This window comes from Leucoraja erinacea, chromosome 2 (genome assembly GCF_028641065.1).
Source record: "Leucoraja erinacea ecotype New England chromosome 2, Leri_hhj_1, whole genome shotgun sequence".
Taxonomy (NCBI): Eukaryota; Metazoa; Chordata; class Chondrichthyes; order Rajiformes; family Rajidae; genus Leucoraja; species Leucoraja erinaceus.
Genome location: NC_073378.1, coordinates 41,262,332 through 41,280,255, shown reverse-complemented (window position 1 = coordinate 41,280,255; position 17,924 = coordinate 41,262,332). Strand labels below are relative to the sequence as shown.

At 43.6% G+C, this 17,924-nt stretch overlaps 1 protein-coding gene across 1 annotated transcript in view; it reads right to left on the bottom strand.

Moving 5' to 3' along the window:
• abcb4 (ATP-binding cassette, sub-family B (MDR/TAP), member 4) overlaps positions 1 to 17,924 on the bottom strand; it is a 128,766-nt gene that overhangs the window by 34,601 nt on the left and 76,241 nt on the right. Inside the window, exons 17-21 of the mRNA XM_055655606.1 lie at positions 12,281 to 12,427; positions 9,535 to 9,639; positions 6,618 to 6,695; positions 3,203 to 3,286; positions 1,357 to 1,560 (exon numbers count right to left, since the gene is read on the bottom strand). Of these exons, the coding sequence (XP_055511581.1) occupies positions 1,357 to 1,560; positions 3,203 to 3,286; positions 6,618 to 6,695; positions 9,535 to 9,639; positions 12,281 to 12,427 (618 nt within the window). The remainder of the gene's footprint in view (positions 1 to 1,356; positions 1,561 to 3,202; positions 3,287 to 6,617; positions 6,696 to 9,534; positions 9,640 to 12,280; positions 12,428 to 17,924) is intronic.

The following is a 17,924-nucleotide window of genomic DNA, read 5'->3' as shown; positions in this document are numbered from 1 at the left end:
CTGTTTTCTCTCTTCCATCTTTTGTTTTTAAAGTGGGATAAAATTAGCTACCCTCCAATCCTGAATCTATAGAACATAAGTTTTAAAAGAGAGCAGAAAAGATTTAATAGGAAGCTGAGAGTTAACTTTTTTGCACAAAAGGTAGTGGGCATATGGAACGATTTCTGGGTGCAGGTAGTTGAAGCAAATACTATCATACCATTTAAGAGACATTTGGACAGCTAAATGGATAGGATAGGGTTTATAGGGTTGCCCGGGCAGATGGGACTAGTGCAGATCGGGCATGTTGCTAGGCGTGGGCACGTTGTATCATAGGGCCAGTATTCACGCAGTATAACTCTCTATGCCTGTGTGGCTTTATTTTACCAACTGTTGCCATATGGTCTCAGACAACCTGGTGGGTGAAAGGCGAGAAGGATCTTTTACAGAGATTCCTGCAGACATAACAATCTGGCGGCATGATGGCGCAGCGGTAGAGTTGCTGCCTTGAGTTCGATCCCGACTACGGGCTCTTTCTGTACGGAGTTTGTATGTTCTCGCCGTGTCCTCCAACACTCCAAAAACTTACAGGTATGCTAATGTGTTAATTGGCTAGTGTGTGTAGGAAAGTGTTAATTTGCAGGGATCGCTGGTCGGTGTGGACTCGGTGGGCTGAAGAGACGGCTTCCGCGCTGTATCTCTAAAACTAATCTACAATGACCCCACACCATCCAACCACCAACACTTTCCACAATTTCCAACTCCTGATCTCCATCCGTAATTAGTGTTTGGCCTTACAACCTTTCCAGCCTCATAAATGTTTACTTCAATCTCCCAAGACACCATGCCACCCAGGGCCCTTCCCCTGAACTGCTGTCAACTGCACGCATAAACAAATACTGGGACACAACATACATTGAACAACATATAAGTATAACTGGAAAAGCACACTCGCCCCAGCATGGTTGTTAAATGGGATGCTACTGAAAAAGAAAATTGCTGGAAACAATGGTCAGGTAGCACTTGTGGAAGGAGCAGCAGTTAATGTTTCAGGCAGTAAATGCAGACCTTTCATCAGAATTGTGTTAGCTCCTGTGTCTGCTTTATTCATCTCCATCCTGTTTTCTCGCAGACCCCATAAATAACAGTGCAGATAAAGGGTCTTGACTGGCCATTTTCCTCCACAGATGCTGCGTGACCCATTGAGTTCCTCCAGCAGTTTTTTTTTCACTTCATATTCCTGCACCTGCAGTCTCTTGTGTCTCCCGTTAATTTCTATCTGCCCCAAAAGATACAAAAATACTGTCTGGAGTTAAATCTAATGTTAAATAATGTCAATGTCCTCAAAATTGTTTACCCTTCTCATAACTCACGCACTTTTCCAGCATTTTCCAGTTCCTCCCGATCCTTGTTGGCATGACCAGTGAGCGCTCGCATCTGTATCACTCCTGAAATTGCCAAGATTGGCACAATGGCTAAGATCAACAGGGTCAGTTGCCAGCCATAGACGAAGGAAATAATAATGGCACATCCAAGATTGGATACATTCTGTGCAACCGTAGCAAGTCTGGCACCAGTAGCCTATAGTAACGACATGAAAACAGCAGGTTGTTATTCATTGACTCATACAAGATTGAACAGGCCCTTCAGTCCAACCGGCCCATGCAGATGATAGGTTTATTATTGCCATGTGTGCCAAGGTACAGTTAAAAGCCTAGTTATAAGACGATAATACATATGAGCAGATTTAGGGCATTCGGCCCATTGAGTGTACTCCTCCATTCAATCATGACTGATCTAATTTTCCCTCGAGACTCCATTCCCCTGTCTTCTCCTCTAACCTTTGACACCCTTACTAATTTATTATTTTATCAATTTAAGTGATTTTTTTATTACAAGCTTGAAAAAAGTTTTTTAAATATGGCAGAAATTGCATGAAGCCAAATATCTGTATATTAGGTAATTTTTAACCTTTTAGTTTCGTTTAGTTGAGATACAGCGCAGAAGCAGCCCCTTTGGCCCATTGAGTCCACACCGACCAGCAATCCCTGCGCATTAGCACTATCCTACACACCAGGGACAATTTACATTTATATCCCGCCAATTAACCTACAGACCTGTATGTCTTTGGAGTGTGGGAGGAAATCGAAGATCTTGGAGAAAACCCATGCAGGTCTCTTCACAGGCAGCACCCATAGTCAGGATTGAACCCGGGTCTCTGCTGTTGTAAGGCAGCAACTCTACTGCTGCTCGACTGTGGGGAGACTCTGGATGTACAACTGTTAAAATATGTGTTCAATTATTTTTAATTAATTACCTGAAATCTTACAACTCTTTTCCTTCAAATATTCCTCCATGAGACGAATAGATCGGATAGATGTACAGTGTGTGTGTGTGTGGCTGTGTGTGTGGGGCTGTGTGTGTGTGTGTGTGTGTGTGTGTGTGTGTGTGTGTGTGTGTGTGTGTGTGTGTGTGTGTGTGTATGGGGCTGTGTGTGTGTGTGTGTGTGTGTGTGTGTGTGTGTGTGTGTGTGTGTGTGTGTGTGTGTGTGTGTGTGTGTGTGTGTGTGTGTGTGTGTGTGTGTGACGGTCGATCCAGCTCGAGGTTTTTCAGGCGAGTGGCCACGAGCTTGAAGGTTGAAGACAGTCGCTGAAAAGTTATGTTATTGGGACAGGACCTTTTGGGTTGTGTGGGTTGGTTTAAGACCCTGATAATGTAGGAAAGTATCTGGTTGTGTGGGACTTCAGGCCCAATGGTAACAGTGAGAAGAAGGCATGGCACAGTTAATGGCGATCTTTGATGATAGATGCCATCTTCTTGAGGCAGCACTTTATGTAAGTAATCTCGATAGAGGGGTGGGTTATGTTTGTTATGGACCGGGCTGAGCCAACCACTCTCTGCAGCTTCTTGCTTGCCTGTGTATTGTAATTGTCACATTTATCTAAGTTGTTGGTGTATTCGATAACATGCAAAATCTCTAAATTTGAAAGCAAGTTGAGGCTCCTGAGCTCCTTCTTCATGATTACATCTATTTGCTGGGCCCAGGGCAGGTTATCCGAGATGTTAATGCACAAATAATTTGAGGCCAAATTCAGCTGGACAGTCCTTTCTTGTGCCGCACTCTTCTGAGGCTACCTTCAGCAGTTAGTTAGGTTTCATCAGATTAAGATTCATATAATTGATAGGGTTTGCTAATACCATCTGAATTCTTATGGATACCTACCCCCTTAACTTGAGATGCATCATTTGCAAGTCTGGTCGTTAACGCTCCGGTACTGTTTTTCGAATCATCATACCAGCTAATATCCTAAAAAAAGTACACATCAATTAATTAGTTTCATTTTTTCACTAGTGGGAGTGTCTAGAACTAGAGATCATAGCCTCAGAATTAAAGGACATTCCTTTAGGAAGGAGATGAGGAAACATTTCTTTAGTGAGATGGTGGTGAATGTGTGGAATTATTTGCCACATGAGGCTGTAGAGGCCATGTCAGTCGATTTTTTTTAAAGGCACAGATAGATAGATTCTTAATTAGTGCAGGTGTCAGAGGTTATGGAGAGAAGGCAGGAGAATGGGGTTAAAAGATAGAGATAGACCAGCCATGATTGAATGGCAGAGTAGACTGGATGGTCCTAATGGCCAAATTCTACTATTCCTTATGACCTTATTTATGCGCTTATAAATGAGAGATGGTCATCAGACTCCAAAACACGAGTTCTATTTATTTGTTGGGAATGCTTAGAAATATACTTGGAAGTGGAATGTTATTCGCACATGTACAGAGATATAGTGAAAAAACTTTGTTTACTGCCATTGAGACAAGTCGTACCAGGCATAATACGTCAAGGTAATGTAAAAGAGAGAGAAAATAAAACAGACTATAGTGTTACAAATGTCAATTGAGATAAGGAGTTTTTTTAAACTACAAAATGGATATTGAAATCTAATTAATTCTGAAATCTGCATAGATCTGCAAGGCTCAATGCACATTGCTAATGTAAATGATGATGAATGCAAACAATCAAAGCCAGTTGAATATTTTCTTATATATGGTCACTCTGAGACAGACTCATTTATTTGTCATTCGTGCAGAATCAGGTTCAAATCCCTCCCTCTCACTTTTACTTATTAGATACCATGCCTCCACACTCTCAGTCCTGATGCAGTGTCTTAACCAGAAATATTAATCATCCTACCAGTTGACAACTCCAACAGATGTAGAAAGTTGCACCATACACATTTCACATGGTCACTCCAACTGACACAGAGAATGATCGTGTTACCAAAAGGAGTTCACACAATTCTGAGGTAATCAACTGCTCCAATCATTTTCAATGATCTTGAGCAATGAGGGCTGCCCCCTGATTCTGTTAATATTGGCCAATTAGAGGTATTATCTTTGCATTTGCAGGGCCTGCTAGGCCTCTTTCTGTGAAAAGTTACAAGCTGTGAGCTGGTGCCACAATGTCTGAACCCTAGATGAATATTCAAAATGAGGTGCGATCCAGATGTCCTCTCCTTTGTTAAAATGTATAAGGACTTTTGCAGAGGAGCTCAGAGGTGTTGCAAATGCATAGTCAGGATTGGCCAAATAAGGGGGATTTGTAAATACTGTTAGTAATGTTGCAATGTGTTTGTACTGCTGTTTGATGATTGGTTGAAGTGTGAAACCTTGTTTGAATTGTTTATACAACCTGGGAAAATGTGGTTAACTGACTTCCTTCCAGAAGCTTCTGTAGAAACATTGTAATGGGGTACCTTGTAATTGGGTTAGGGAACTGTCAATAACAGTTTAATGTAATCGATGTCTGTGATTGGTTTGTAGAGGCTGCCACCCCCATCTAGTTTCACGCCATGGGGTCCGATGACCTATAAAGAGTGAACCCCATGAGGATCAGGGTCAATCTTCTGGAGGGGCACATTGGACTGCGTAACCTTTTGGAGGTGTCTGCTTGCACGAGGCTGAAGGGCTTGAAGAAGCAAAGACAAGTATTGGACCCGTGGTGGTTAGGTATTGTATAGTGAGTTTGTTATTGTTGGAAAGAATAAAGAATAGTGATCTGGTGCTTGACTCGGTGTTTTACTGAACTTGACTAAGGGGGGTAAGCTCTAGGAGCATAATTACAATTCCAGTCCATGGGGATTGATTCCAATACAATCTTCAGTAACTGATGCAGAGCACACAAAATGAGAGCCACAGAATAACCCAACAAAATCCCAAGGTGCCTGAGCAGAGGATTTATAATGGACCTGGAGATGCACCTTAATGCACTCCATATTCCTCACTTTGATGTGACTTATGGAGACCTCTACAATCTCATGGATATCATGACAGGAGGAGTTAGAGAATGTAAAGGAGGAGGTGGATCAGGCAAGAGGTAGCACAAAGGCTCCTTGGTCTTCTTGGAGTTAAGGGCCAGGTTGTTGTCAGCGCACCATGCTGCTAGGAGCTAGACCTCCTCCCTATAGGCCGACCCATCGGTGTTGCAGATGTGGCCAATCACCATTATATCATCTGCATACTTGATGATGGTGTTCGTACCATGTAAAGGTGTGCAGTCGTAGGTGAAGAGGGAGTAAAGGAGGGGGCTCAGCACACAGATCCTAAGATGTTGTCCGTTATAGGGAGTGATGGTGATAATTTCTGAGAGTTTCATTGTCATTCGTACTGCAAAATTCTTCGCTGAAAAATATGTGCAAACATTTCACTATTTAGTTTAGTTTGGAGCAGGTGTCGACAACCTTGTTCTGCATGGGGGCCAGGACGCAGGTTGTGAGCTAATGGCAGGCCACATCTATCATGTGTACACATGGATCCCGCCCCAAATCCTGCTGCGGATAGCAGGCATGAAATTACGTGTTCACTTAGATCCCGCCCCTTCGAGGACGCTACCCGGAGCACCGGCCCCTAGTTACAGGCGCTCACGAGCATGGCGTACCTACGGAACATTGCTTTGGCTCTGTCCTGAAGGCGGTGGCTCAAGTATTCATACTCACTCGTCCACGGCATATTGACAACCTCGATCCCGACAGTAAAGCCCAGACACGGTGCGTGGCTGTGCTGGCGGCTTTGTGCAGGATGCGGTACAGCCAGAACTCGGCGATCGGCTGCACTCGGCGGCTCCGCCATTGCGGCCGCCAGCGCAGGCCACCTTGCGTCACTGCGCCTGGGCGCCACCGCCTCTGCCGTGGGAGGTACCATAGTTTAGAGATACAGCGTGGAAACGGGCCCACCGGGTCAACGGCAACCACCGATCCCCGCATACTAACACTATCCTACACCCATTAGAGACAATTTTAACTTTCACCAAATCAATTAACCTGTACGTCTTTGGAGTGTGGGAGGAAACCGAAGATCTCGGGGAAAACCCACGCAGGTCATGGAGAGAACATACAAACTCCGTACAGACAACATCCGTAGTCGGGATTGAACCCGGGTTTCAGGTGCTGCATTCGCTGTAAGGCAGCAGCTCTACCACTGTGCCACTGTGCCGACCTGATTCGCTTGATTCAGTTGAAGAATAAGCTAATTTTACTTTTCTCATTTACAAAGTAAAAAACTACAAAATAAGTGAAATATTTAATTATATATTGCAAATTAATAAAAGTTAGAAAGCTTGTTAATAAATTACTTTTACCTGTCGCATCATCGCCTTAAAGGCCATGGATCGTAGCCTCAGAGTCAGTGTCTCACCAGACTTACCAAATGTGAATCCCTGTCAACAGAGATAATATGAGGATGGTGAAAGTACAATTATTGGCACCAAAATCAATCTTGAAGCTCGTCAGTTTAAATGAAATACCACTGGCATGAAAAATTAACATTTTCCACAGTTATGTCTGCTCCCTTTCTCCACCCCCTTTTGTAGCATTTCCGCTTTTCATTTAAAATGAGGAAAGACGCTAAAATCTTGGGGAGATTGCACAAGAATTCTGAAAGAACTAAAAGTCCAGGAAACAAGTATTTGTGGACCATGGGAGTGTGCATGCCACCAATATCCCTTGAGCTACTGCTACTTGCTTTTATAGAAACATAGAAAATAGGTGCAGGAGTAGGCCATTTGGCTCTTCGAGCCTGCGCCGCCATTCAATATGATCATGGCTGATCATCCAACTCAGTATCCTGTACCTACCTTCTCTCCATACCCCCTGATCCCTGTAGCCACAGGGGCCACATCTAACTCCCTCTTAAATATAGCCAATGAACTGGCCTCAACTACATTCTGTGGCAGAGAATTCCAGAGACTCGCCACTCCGTGTAAAAAATGTTTTTCTCATCTCGGTCCTAAAAGACTTTCCCCTTATCCTTAAACTGTGAGCCCTTGTTCTGGACTTCCCCAACATCGGGAACAATTTTCCTGCATCTAGCCTGTCCAACCCCTTAAGAATGTTTTAAGTTTCTATAAGATCCCCCCTCAATCTTCTAAATTCTAGCGAGTACAAGCTGAGTCTATCCAGTCTTTCTTCATATGAAAGTCCTGACATCCCAGGTATCAGTCTGGTGAACCTTCTCTGTACTCCCTCTATGGCAAGAATGTATTTTGAGTTTATTAATGCCACTACAGAAGCATCCTTCACTGGGATGATTCCTTCACTGGGAAGCCTCAGGATCCATCCACTGTTCTTCCAGAAGAATAATCCATTGAGATTTTCAGGATTGCAGGATCCCTTAAAATTTCTCACTTACAAATCGGTTAATGGAACGAGCTGGCAGAGAAGGTAGTTGAAGCAGGGACTATTGCAACGTTTGAGAAATAATTGGACAGGTACATGGATGGATAGGACACCTGTTGGTCAATGTGAGCAAGTTGGGCTGAAGTCGCCGCATGACATTTGAAATGATGGGCTTTCTTTCTCATACCAGTTGTTTCCTCTATTCTTGAGCTCCTTTAGAACCTATATATTTTTTAAGAGGTTTTGACCACAACTCATATTAGGGAATTAGTTTTGATTATTGGGGGCGCTGACCATTAGACAACAAAATGTAGGAACATTAAAAAAACCCAGCTTAATTGGCTTTTTGTGCCCTCCCCATCCTTTAGTAAGACCACAGCCTAATTTTTATTTTGACAATATCTAAAATTCTAATAATCTCTGTTTTAAATTAATCAACAACTGATTCTCCACAGCCTTCCAGAGTGGAGAATTCCAAAGATTCACCGTCTTATGGGTGAAGATTTTCCTCTTCATCTTTATTCTGAAAGACCAACCTTTTACTGTGAGTCAGTGACACTAGTGAGCGTGTAGGTTTATTGTGAGGGCAAAAAATTTAAAAGAGATTTAAGATGCAATCTGCTTAAGACGAGGAAGGTGGGTGTGTGGAACATGCTGCCAGAGTAGGTGGTAAAGGTCTAATTATGAAGTTTAAAAGATATTTGGACAAGTACATGGATAGAAAAGGTTTAGGGGGATATTAGCCAAAGTAGGCAAATGCGACCAGCTCAGTTAGGCATCTTGGTTGGCAAGGATGAACTGGGCAGAGAGCCTTTTCCCAGACTGTAAAACTCTATAGTTCTGTGATTCGATGACCCCCGGTTTTAGATAGGTCAGCAAGGGGAAACATCAAATAATTCTGTACTTTTCAATAGGTCCCATCTCTCGCTCTTCTAAACACAAGGGAATTGATTTGAATTAGCCCAATCGCTACCTTGGGTGTCCACAATAAGCAAACCCAACCCTGCCCACCCAAAACAGTAATCTCCTTTAACATGGAAATTTGCGCTCCAAGCCAAAAATAGGGCCCAGTTCTCTTTAAAAGCCATCTGCATAACTCCATCTCAAGCCTGGACGTTTTGAACCAATCTGCTTTATCTCTCCAAAGAGATCCGTCTGATGAACATTCACTGTACTCACTCTATTGCACAACTTTGGACCGTGGGAACCACCCATTCACCTGGTATTGGGCATAGTGCTTTTGATTTAAAATAAGCAAGATATAATGTTGCAAAGAGAGGAGGTTTGCAATTGAGGATCTTGCATTGCTCAAGGCATTTGGACTAACTTTATTTTTGTGGGTCGCAGAATAGCATTTCTTCTTAAAAAGATAGGTCAACACTCCAGTAATCCTTTCCGGTCCAGCTTTTAGACAGCATTGCAGATTCTGAACAGTCCCAATGTTTAAGACAACTGGGACACTATTTCTGGCTTGGAGCACGTATTTCCATGTTAAAGGAGATTACTGTATCTAACAGTTTGGGATGGGAGGGGGGAGGGGGAGGGGGGAAAGAGGGAGCTAATTGCGGACACTGAGGATAGGGACTGGGATCATTTCAACACGTCTGCTGGTAAAGTAGTTTCATGTTATCAACCCCATTTTAAGACACCCCTACTTCAATAACAGCAGGCAGAAACTCTGAAATTATATCCCAGTCTTTTGATGGGATAAGCAAATGTGGATTTAATCAATAACAAATTAAACCAAGTGCATGTTATATGTTATATATGACCCATGCAAGTTTTGCTCCTGCAGTTTGTGATGTTATCTAAACCTTTCAGCTTTGTTACCCACTCCATCCAGTATCTCACTTATTGAGCATAAGGTTCTTTAGCACGTACCTGAATAAAAAAAGTAACAAAGGAGATACCTCCTATTGCTAAGAAAAGTAGGGAATACAACGTAGCCTGACGACGTACAACATTCTTGTCTGGGTGCGCAAAAACCTGTGTGGATTAAAAGAAATATAATCAACTAGTGATTGTAAAAAAGAAAAGAACATAAGAAATAGTCTGATGATGTTCCGAGCCCAAAACTAAACATAGAGGTGGACAAAATCATGAAAGGAACAAATTGTGCAGATGCAGTCTCTTGCCCCAAGTAGGGGAATCGAGAACCAGAGGGCATAGGTTAAAGGTGAGGGTGGGAAATATTTAATAGGAACCTGAGGAGTACCATTTTCACACAAAGGGTGGTGGGTGAAAGGAATAAGTTGCCGGAGGAGGAAGTTGAGGCAGGTACCTTTGCAACTTTAAGAAACATTTAGACAGGTACACGGTTAGGACAGGTTTAGAGGGATATGGGCCAAATGCAGATAGGTGGGACTGGTATGGGTGGGGCACATTAGCTAGTGTGGGCAAGTTGGGTCGAAGGGCCTGTTCCCATGCTGTAAGACTATGACTCTGCTCATGTTCTCGAGTGACACGGCCTGACCTGCATTTTGTGCCTTTCATTGGTAAACCAGCAATTACAGTTCCTTATTTCCAAATAGGATGAGGAGCAGGTTGTCCAGGCTCTCCTAGCCTGCTCGGCCACTGGTAAAGAACATGGCTCATCTGCAACCTCAGTTGCCACTTGGCCATTTGCCACTTGTCATTAACCAAATATTTTTTCATTCTTTCAATGTAAAGAAATTTGGAGATTTGTGCTATGAATGAACACAATGACTGAGCCTTTATAGCAGATCCAAGATGGAGAAATCCAAAGGTTCACAACCCTGAGTGAAATAGAAATCTCATCTCAGTCCTAAAATGACCTTCGCCTCATTTTCCAAATTCTGCCCCTAATGTTGGGCTCCGCAGCCAGATGAAACATCTTTTCTGCATCGAGACGGTCAAGCCCTATACAAAATTTTGTATGGAATCTTGCTTATTTTGCTGAACTCTGGAGAATATAGTCCTAGTTTACTCAAATTTTCCTCAATCAGCGAACATGCCATCCTTGGCACCGTTCAGGAAATCTTTGCTACACTCCCTCCCTGGCACTCCAGTGAATAATTCTGAAATGTTCTCTTTCTCACCCGAATCTTGATTCTCTTCATTCATCCACCAGATTTTGCATGACTCTGTGAAGGTGGATGCCAAGTATTTATTTAAATCATTTGTCATTTTCTCACCATATTATATATTGTATTGTTTTGTTCTATAAAGAGCCCTCATTTTTAAAATTCTTTATGCATGTCTCCTTGCTTTCCCTTGAATCGATCAAGACGACAGTAGACGGCTGACTAGAAATTGAGATGGATAATGGGTGGAGAGGATGGGAAGAGTGCATGGTAAATGGTCATAGTGGAGGGGGGTAGGCTGTATTGGTGCACATCCACAGCATGACTGTTGGAGGAGGCCGGAACTACAATCTCAATGGAGAGGAACTACTGTCACCATCCATAACCAGTGTAGACAGGGGGTGGGTGGATGGAGGGCGTTAAGATACTCGAGAGAGATCTTTATTCCTGCACTGTACTCCTGGCAGGACTGGAGTCTGCTCAATTTTCTTGTCCTTAAGTAAAGGTGAAGCAGGTTTGAACAGAAAGAAGCCATCACAGTGCCTTTGGCAGATACAGGACCAAAATCACAGATGTGGCATCTAAGGGAACACTGGATGTCACAGAAGGCTGTGGAAGCCAAGTCAATGGATATTTATAAGGCACAGATTGATAGATTCTTGATTAGTACGAGTGTCGGGGGTTATGGGGAGAAGGCAGGAGCAGGGACGGATTTACCTATGAGCTAGACAAGCTTAAGCTTAGGGCCTCAAGGTCTAGGGGGCCTCCGGCCAAGGCAGGACACCTACCGTTCAACTCTGGGCGGGCTCTATCTAGAGTTCAACTCTATCTCTCTCTCTCTCTCTCCATCGCCCCCCCGCTATCCGTATCCGGGCCGCTGGGCTCCGCTCGCTCCTCATCCGCCGGCACGGCAGGCCGCCTTGCACATGCGCATTGCTGCGGCCTGCACATCCTCCCCCTGCACATGCGCACAACCACGGCCAGCACATCATCGGCCGCTCTGTGCATGCGCACTGCAACGGCAACTGGTCGGCGCTGGGCACTTTCTCCCTCGCTTTGAATTGTGTGAGATTTGGCCGCCATGGCTGTCCGGTCGCTGCCTCGCCACCAGCGCTGAAAACCAACGCGGAGGGGGCCTCACAAGTGGAACAGCTTAGGGCCTCTCTTCATCTAAATCCGGCCCCTGGGCGGGAGAATGGGGTTGAGAGGGAAAGATAGATCAACCATGATTGAATGGCGGTGTAGATTTGATGGGCCAAATGGCCTAATTCTGCTCCTATAACTTATGAACGTCACTGTCCATATCTGGATTATAGACCATATTTAACAATGTTAAAAGATAGAACAAGGAACTGCAGATGTTCGTTTACGCAAAAGGACACAAAGTGCTGGAGTACGTCAGTGGGTCAGGCAGCATGCCTGGCAAGCAGGGATAGGTGGTGTTGAGTCGGGATCCTTCTTTGCACCCAGAGTGATGAAGGATCTCGACCCGAAACATCACCTCTCCGTGTCCCCCAGAGATGCTGCCTGACCCACTGAGTTACTCAAGCACTTTGTGTCCTTTATAACAATGGTAAACTTACCCCGATAATCTCTGAAAAAATTATGGCAAAGGCAGGCTGCAAGATCCCATTTATAACAGCACAGAAAGTTCCCATTAATAGATAAGGCCATTCCTTTTTGTTCATCTTGAGGACCCTTAAAAAGGACACGTTGGGTAGATCCTCATCCTGAAAAATAGAATATTTCATTATGTGTTGTGACATGGAATGGCATTCCAAAATACTCCTTTCATACCATCAGGGAGGCGGTACAGGAGCCTCAGGTCACGTACCAGCAGGATGAGGAAAAGCTTCTATAACAACACAATCACACTGCTGAACTCGGAGTCCCGACGATAGATTTCTCTGGTCCCTCCGTCCCCCTTTGTTTAATCATTCTGTATTTCCTGATTATTCTGTATCTTCTCTCTTTCTATTTTTTTTTCTTGTTTTTTTTCTCTTTATGTACAACTACTACGGACTGACGCAAAACTGCATTTCGTTGTACTGATACTTGCATTTGTGCGATGACATTAAAGTTGAATTGAATTGAATTTCAAAATGTAAGAATTAATTCATAACTTCAGGATGAAAAATCAAAGAACAGTAATTCTGGTTTCACATTGCAGAATGACAAAGAGAATCAATTCCACTAATTTACAGATTAGATATTACATAAATATTAACAATGGTTTAAATGGCAAAATTTATGATATCAATGAGTGGATCATAAACAGCAGAAACAATATTTATAGACACAGCAGGAACTGCAGATGCTTGAACCAATATTTACATTTGCTTCACCTCCCTACATTCCGAGAGTCACCTGCATAAGCAGAGTGACAGCATTTGCTGTTGATGTAATGATGAGAAGTGGGAGATGTTGGAGCTTGGAAATAAAAACAGAAAATGCTGGCAATGCTCAGCAAGTCAGGCAGCACTTGTACGGTTGGAAGCAGGGGGTAATGCTTCATGTTGACCTTTAGCATTCACTCTGTAATATAAAATCAGTATGTGCGTATTGTTTGTTCTTGCTGAGGCTTAAAATCGATTCTTTCTCTTAGCCTATTCAAGTTTAGAAATGCAACGCTGTACGGTGAGAGAACTGCGATAAGTTGCAACCAGACCCACCAGCAGGCCCGACTCGCCCGCCATGGACCCACCTAGAAGGCCCCAGCTCACTATTCCACGGACCGAGGGCCCAGCCAGAAGGCCAAAGAGATGAGAGTCGGCAACTGTGGATGATCATCTCTTCACGGCAGAAGGTTGCCCCCATCCACAGGCCTGGCTTGCCCGTCCAGAGAGGAGGGGATCGGACGGAGGGCCCGTAAGCAGACTGGCTGCGGAAGGTTGTGCAGTGCCTTGATGGCGAAGTGGGCTGCTGGAGGCCCTGCAACAGCCTGGAGCTCGGCTGGACCGGGCGATGTTCAAAGAGGCCTAACGCATGGACCGGATACAGACTGCAGCAGTGAAGGACACAACGGCTAGGTTTGTCTAGGCCATCACTGTGATGTCATCTGGACAATGGGCCTTTATGGTGAATCCAAGAACCCTGCACTTAAACAACTAGAAATAGCATAAAAACTGACGACTCTGCATATTGTCTCAGTGTTATCCTGCTATACACCTCTGCTGTATCTGAGGAGCTTATCCAGAAGGTATTTACAGTGACCGCTATAATGTTTGGGGCAAAGACCCATCATTTATTTATTTGTCTCTGTACTCCACAATTTGAGATTTGTAATAGAAAAAAAATCACATGTGGTTAAAGTGCACATTATTTGTTTTACTGGCTTTATGATTCATGGCTTGTTATCAGACTCAATGTTGTCTGTTCTGTTAGTGCCAGTCATTAAGGACAAAGCTGGTAAAGTAGGGAGCCTAAATAATTACATGCATGCTGTCAAAAGTCCTAGAAAGAATTCTGCTGGATAGATTAAATGAGTTTGTTAACTCCACAGATAACCAGCTTGGTTTTTAAGCGAAACATGGCACTGACTTGTGTATATATGCCTAAAGGAAATTGTAAATAAATATAGAGGTAAAAACCTCATCAGTTCTTATGTGCTTTATTGATGCTTCTAAAGCCTTTAATCATATTAATCCATAGAAAGTTGTTTGTTAAATTGAGTCAAGGAGGGGTGCCTACATACATTGTGAGAATTCGGGCCTACTGGTATGCCCACCAGACTATGCAAGTGAAAATATAATGTTGGTAAGAGTGCTGTTATGATCTGTAGAACCAAAGAGGATCAATGTCTAAAATTTTCTGATTTTAAATTGTCTGATAATAATCTTAGTGTCTGTAATAAGGTAAAATATCTTGGGCATTTTATTATAGAACAAATGACAGATGATGAGGATATTTATAGGCAACGCTGTATGATGTATGCACAAGTAAATATTCTCTTGCGCAAGTTTAATGTGTGAACAGATGGAGTGAAGCTGTTTCTGTTCAAAACATATTGTACACCACTCTATACTGCACACCTGTGGTCAAACTACAGAAAAGCAAGCTTACAGAGACTTAAAGTAGCTTATAATGTTGCCATGAGAATATTATTTAAGAGGCCAAGATAGAATAGAATATGAAATGCATTTTATTGTCATTCAAACAGACAAGGTTTGAAATAAATTTTATTCCTGCAGTCATGACATTACAAAAAAAAAACCAAGACACACACTTAACACAATTTACACAAACATCCATCACAGTGAATCTCCAACACCACTTCACTGTGATGGAAGGCAAAAGTCTTATCTCTTCCCTTTGTTCTTCTCCTGCAGTCCAGCAGTCCAACTGCAGCATCGAGTCGACTGGGGCTCATGATGTAAAGCCCCCGTCAGCCGATGGTAAGTCCCGCGGCCGGTTAAGCCACGCTGGGCGATGTTAGGCCCCGCTACGAGACATTTAAACCCCGCAATTCCGGCGGGAGAAGTTGCCGTTGTGGGAGCTCCAAAAAGCGGTCTCCCACTAGGGACCTGCGAGCTCCCGATGTTCCTGTCCACCGGGCCTGCGGCCAGAGTCTCCGAAGCTCCGAATTCGGGTTGCAGCCGCGCGCCACCACAGCTCTCCCCGCTCCGAAGTCGGCCAGCTCCTAGATGGCGAGTCCACAGGCTCCGCGACTGGAGGCCTCAGGTAGGTTCCGGTTGGAGGCCGCCGCCGGCTCTACGATGTTAGGCCCAACGACATCAGAGACCCGACAGGAAAAAAGTCAGGTCCCCGTACAAGGAAGAGGTTAAACGGTTTCCCCCACCCCCACGCATACACAGCTAAAAAATAATAAAAGTTAAAACCAAAAACATACATCTAATGGGAGAAAAATAAAAAAAGACAGACAGACTGCAGTCGAGCCACTGCCATTAGGCGCCGCTACACTCCACAGATGTTTGTAATTGCTCAGATAGTGCAGTGCAAGTGAAATGTTTGTGGTTGTAGGAAATACTTTACAAACTGTGTTAAGAAATCTTATGTATAAATTTATTTTCCGGATTAATGACTGAAAATGAAATCATCCTTTGCCTTGGGCTTAGTACTCTGTGCTACCAATTCCAGCTCTGGAGACCTTGGTATAGTTGTCTTGTTGTAGGACACTGATTGTTTTAATTCTTGATCTAAACCATATATTGTGCTTTTGAATGTAATTTATTGTGCCTTTGAATGCAATTGATTCTATGTAATGACTTGTCTTTTATCTGTACCTTGAGTGTGTAATAAAAAGTAGGTAAGTAATAAAGGCCATTTTTATACCATGCATTTGGTTTCAGCATGTAGAAAGTACAGCAGTGTTTATACATAGTGCCCCCATTTCAGGGCACCATAATGTTTGGGACACATGGCTTCACAGATGTTTGTAATTGCTCAGGTGCATAGAAACATAGAAACAAAGAAAATAGGTGCAGGAGTAGGCCATTCAGCCCTTCGAGCCTGCACCGCCATTCAATATGATCATGGCTGATCATCCAACTCGGTATCCTGTACCTGCTGTTTCTCCATAGCCCCTGATCCCTTTAGCCACAAGGGCCACATCTAACTCCCTCTTAAATATAGCCAATGAACTGGCCTCAACTACCTTCTGTGGCAGAGAATTCCACAGATTCACCACTCTGTGAAAAATGTTTTTCTCATCTCGGTCCTAAAAGATTTCCCCCTTATCCTTAAACTGTGACCCCTTGTTCTGGACTTCCCCAACATCGGGAACAATCTTCCTGCATCTAGCCTGTCCAACCCCTTAAGAATTCTGTAAGTTTCTATAAGATCCCCCCTCAATCTTCTAAATTATAGCGAGTACAAGCCGAATTTATCCAGTCTTTCTTCATATGAAAGTCCTGACATCCCAGGAATCAGTCTGGTGAACCTTCTCTGTACTTCCTCTATGATGCGTTTAATTGACTCCTTAATGCAGGTATAAGCGAGTTCTCAGCACCTAGACCTTCCTCCAGTCTTTCCATCACCTTTGGAAATTTTTATTGCTGTTTATCAACATGAGGACCAAAATTGTGCCAATGAAAGTTAAATAAGCCATTATGAGACTGAGAAACAAGAATAAAACTGTTAGAGACATCAGCCAAACTTTAGGCTTACCAAAATCAACTGTTTGGAACATCATTAAAAAGAAAGAGAGCACTGGTGAGCTTATTAATCGCAAAGGGACTGGCAGGCCAAGGAAGACCTCCACAGGTGATGAAAGAAGAATTCTCTATATAATAAAGATAAATCCCCAAACACCTGTGTGACAAAACGGAAACACTCTTCAGGAGTCAGGTGAGGATTTATCAATGGCCACTGTCCGTAGAAGACTTCATGAACAGAAATACAGAGGCAACACTGCAAAATGCAAACCACTTGTTAGCTGCAAAATTAGGATGGCCAGGTTACAGTTTGTCAAGAAATACTTAAAAGAGCACTCACAGTTCTGGAAAAAGGTCTTGTGAACAGATGAGACAAAGATTAATTTATATCAGAGTGATGGCAGGAGCAAGGTATGGAGGAAAGAAGGAACTGCCCAATATCCAAAGCATACCACCTCATCTGTAAAACACGGTGGTGAGGGTGTTATGGCCTGGGAATGTATGACTGCTGAAGGTACTGGCTCACTTATCTTCATTGATGATACAACTGTTGATGGTAATAGCATATTGAATTCTGAAGTGTATAGACACATCCTCTCTGCTCAAGTTCAAACAAATGCCTCAAAACTCATTGGCCGGCAGTTCATTCTTCAGCAAAATAATGATCTCAAACATATTGCTGAAGCACCAAAGGAGTTTTTCAAAGCTAAAAAATTGTTAATTCTTGAGTGGCCAAGTCAATCACCCGATCTGAACCCAATTGAGCATGCCTTTTATATGCTGCAGAGTAAACAGAAGATAATTAAGCTAAATATGGCTGCAATTCAGGCCAGGGAGAGCATCAGGGCCAGATTTAGATGAAGTGAGGCCCTAGGCTATTTCACTTGTGAGCCCCCCCCTCCCAATCCCCCACCCCCACGACTAGAGGACCATGACTACCCGACAGTGACAGTGTGACACTTTTAGATCCTACTGTATGTTGTGGACTTCGGGAGCCGTGGAATTCGGTCGGAAGTGGCCGATGCGGAAGTCCAAGCCGCTGCGGGTGTTCTTCCGTTCCGACGTCGGAGTTCCATCATCCCAGCGAGAGGACCCGAGCATCGGGCCGCCTGTA